The sequence below is a fragment of the Otolemur garnettii genome, unplaced genomic scaffold (assembly GCF_000181295.1).
Source record: "Otolemur garnettii isolate 467f Iridium unplaced genomic scaffold, OtoGar3 scaffold00008, whole genome shotgun sequence".
In the NCBI taxonomy this organism is placed as follows: domain Eukaryota; kingdom Metazoa; phylum Chordata; class Mammalia; order Primates; family Galagidae; genus Otolemur; species Otolemur garnettii.
In genome coordinates, this window is record NW_003852403.1 from 11862125 (window position 1) to 11866006 (window position 3882).

At 48.7% G+C, this 3882-nt stretch overlaps 1 protein-coding gene across 1 annotated transcript in view; it reads left to right on the forward strand.

Moving 5' to 3' along the window:
* The window catches only part of SYNPO2L (synaptopodin 2 like), a 10484-nt gene that overhangs the window by 1223 nt on the left and 5379 nt on the right, over positions 1–3882 (forward strand). Inside the window, exons 2-3 of the mRNA XM_003783554.1 lie at positions 746–897; positions 1606–2120. Coding sequence (XP_003783602.1) covers positions 746–897; positions 1606–2120 — 667 coding nt within the window. The remainder of the gene's footprint in view (positions 1–745; positions 898–1605; positions 2121–3882) is intronic.

Below are 3882 nucleotides of genomic sequence, written 5' to 3' on the forward strand. Positions count from 1 at the left end.
TAGCTCACCGCAACCTACAACTCTTGGGTTCAAGTGATCCTCTTGCCTCAGCCTCTCAAGTAGCTGGAACTACAGGCACCCACCACTATGGCTATTTTTTAGAGACAGGGGTCTTGCTCTGGCTCAGGCTGGTCTCAAACCTGTGAGCTCAGACATCCACTTGCCTCGGGTCCCAAGTTCCAGGATTACAGGCATGAGCCATCACACCTGGCCGGAACCATTCTAATGATTAAATGTAATAATACATGTAGCACCATTCCCAACATTTAGTGAAAAGTCAATAAATGGTAGTCACTACCTCTATTATTATTATTTTAACATATGTACATGTGTGTGCACACATGGCACACATACACACACATAATCACAATCTCCCAGGATCTGCCTGTCTCCCTTCAATCTAGAATACTGTTCTAAAATTTTGACCATGTAATAATGATAGGGATTCCAAGGCCTAGAAGAAAAATATTGGCCAGTATAGGTACTGCCCTTCCCCATACAGTTTTCTCCAAGTCTCTTTCATTCAGTGGTTACCCTTCCTCCCATAATGCAATGTATCACTCCCTTCAATCTATGTACCTTCTTCCCTCTAGTCAGTCCCCTTCAATTGCAGCTCAATGTATCTCCCCACCCATCTTACTCTGCAAAGTAAAATCCCTTCACATAAGTCCTTCCTGTCCTTTTCTTTCATTCTACTTTTTTTTGAAGCCCTCCTTTATCTATAATTTCTCCTCCAACATCTCAGATCCGAAGACGTAGCCAGGCTGGCAGAGCAGGACTTCGAGAGAGGGACCAGCTCTTGGCAATTAATGGGGTCTCTTGTACCAGTCTCTCTCATGCCAGTGCCATGAGCCTCATTGATGCCTCAGGAAATCAGCTTGTCCTCACTGTGCGGCGGTATGGATCCCCTTCCCGTTGTCTTTCCCTAATCTAGAACTCCTATCTCCTGTCTCAGCTCTACTTCTCACTGGCCTGGCTGCAGAAACTAACAAGTACCTATTTCTGCTGATGCATTTCTGCTGGAGTGTAGATGTTTGTGTATGTCTCCCAAAGGGTTTGGATGTATCTACAATTAAGGGATGGGGCTGTCAAGTGGGTATATGATTGATGTGCCTAGTTCAACCCCCTTGTGCCTCCTCCTCATCACATCTTCCTCTAAGCCCATTTTGTTTTTCTGTGAGACAAAGTCCCACTCTGTCCCTCTGGGTAGAGTGCTGTGGTGTAATGATAGCTCACAGCAACCTCAAACTCTTGGGCTCAAGCAATTCTCTTGCCTCAGCCTCCCAAGTAGCTGGGACTACAGGCACCCACCATGACACTAGGCTATTTTTTCTATTTTTAGTAGAGATGGGGTCTCTCTCTTGCTCAGGCTAGTCTTGAACTCCTGAACTCAGCAATCTACACACCTCAACCTCCCAGAGTACTAGGATTACAGGCGTCTAAGTACATTTGCCTCCCAGTTTGTTTTCATATCTTCACTCTTCCCAGCCTATCCATTCCAACTGTACACCAGTCACCCCATCTCCCTTACCTCACCCCCTCCAGATCCCTCAAGCTGTCATTCACCTAGCCTATCTCTTAAGTTCTGCCGTATTTTCCATCCAGGGTAGCAGATGAGGGGTCTGTGCGATCTCCATCCCCTGGTGAGCTTCAGATGCTGTCACCCTTATCTCCGTTGAGTCCTGAACCCCCTGGTGCTCCAGTTCCCCAACCTCTTCAACCTGGGAGCCTTCGCTCGCCTCCGGACAGTGAAGCTTACTATGGAGAGACAGACAGTGATGTTGATGGCCCTGCCACCCTGGAAAAGCCCCGCCGACCACGCCGCCGAGGCCCCACAAAACCCATCCCTCCGGGTGCCCCACCTGACGAGGTCTACCTGTCTGACAGCCCTGCAGAGCCAGCACCTACTATCCCTGGCCCTCCTGGCCAGGGTGACAGCCGTGTGAGCTCCCCATCTTGGGAGAATGGAGCAGCTCTTCAGCCACCACCAGCTGAGGCTCTGTTGTTACCCCATGGCCCACTCCGGCCTGGCCCTCATCTCATCCCAATGGTGGGGCCTGTACCCCACCCAGTGGCGGAAGATCTTACTACCACCTATGCCCAGAAGGCCAAGCAAGCCAGTGAGTGCATGAATCCCTTTTCCCCAGCCAGGATCCTTCAATCTAAGCTCTTACTCTACCCCTCCATAACCATACATTCTATCTACCTTACATCCCTTAGATACAGTCTTGAGGACAAGAGGAAAGAAGTGATGACTAGAAGGGGAAAATAATTACTCTCATGTTCCCCATTATTTTTACGTTTGAACCAACGTAACAAAAAGGTACAGGTGGCTCAATCCATCCCAGAAACAGGATAAAGAGGAAAGTTGGAAAAGGACATGAATAGATGAAGGGTTTGGTGGTTAGTATTGTTACTGTTTGTCAGGATGGTTTATGGATGGGGTGAGGGCAGAGTACAGACACAAGGCGGGGAAGTATTTGGAAGCAGGACAGGCTATAGGAGTTCTTTACAGGGTTAACTGCAGACATAGCATCAGAGCTACCTTTGAGTGAGTTTGGTTAGGATTCTTGGCAACTGGGAGGCTATGGGATAGTCATGAGATCCCTAGGAAGTGGTAGAGGGAGGGATCTTTGGCTTCTTATCTCAGGCAAGAATGTTAGCCTGGGCAGAAAAAGCCAGTTCCACTTATCTCAGCCTCTTTGCTATTTTTGACATGCGCTAGAAGAGAACAAGGTCTAAGTGTGAAATTTTCCCCTGTTCTATGCCTCCCATGCCCCTCTCCCCTCTCGTCACTCCTGAAATCTCAGAATTCTTCCTCTGCTTTTCATCTTTCTTTCCTTTGCTCCACCATTCTGATTTATTTATTTATTTATTTATATTTTTTCTGTGACAGAGTCTCACTCTGTTCCCCTGGGTAGAGTGCTGTGGCATCACCATAGCCCACAGCAACCTCCAACTCTTGGGCTTGAGCAATCCTCCTGCCTCAGCCACCTGAGCAGCTGGGATGACAGGCATGCACCACTATGCCCAGTTCCACCATTCTGATTCTTGTTTGTTTTCTTTTTTGGGGAGGGGACAGAGTCTCACTTTGTTGCCCGGAGTAGAGAGCTGTGGCATCATAGCTTACAGCAACCTCAAACTCCTGGGCTTAAGCAATTCACTTGCCTCAGCCTCCCATAGCTGGGACTACAGGTGCCCAACACAATGCCTGGCTATTTTCACTCAGGCTCAGGCTGGTTTTTGTTTTTTTTTTTAGAGACAGAGTCTCACTTTGTTGCCCTCAGTAGAGTGCTGTGGTGTCACAGCTCACAGCAACTTCCAGTTCTTGGGCTTAGGTGATTCTCTTGCCTCAGCCTCCCAAGTAGCTGCAACTACAGGCACCCGCCACAATACCTGGCTGTTTTTTTGTTGCGGTTTGGCTGGGGCTGGGTTTGAATCTGCCACCCTCGGTATATGGGGCCAGAGACCTACTCACTGAGCCACAGGCACCGCCCCTCAGGCTGATCTTGAACCCCTAATCTCAGGCAATCCAACAGCCTCAGCCCCCCAAGTGCTAGAATTACAGGTATCAGTCACCATTCTGATTCTTGATCAACAGATCAACTTGTGTTTGGAATAGAGGCTAAGTACATGACAGTTTAGTGTCTGACATCCCTGAGAGCCTCCAATATCCCACAAAGAAATTCCAGATGCATGCCCAGAATCCCATATTATCCCCACATCTTAATTTAGCACCCCCTCCCCATTCCCATCATGCTGGGTAAGACTGTAGTTAGTGGCTCAGAGATATTTTTAGCTGAGCAGACCTCATTGTCCACTGGGGTGGGGTTGGGGGAAGGGGAAGCAGGTGCTCATGTCCATCACACCGGGGCTTGTGGG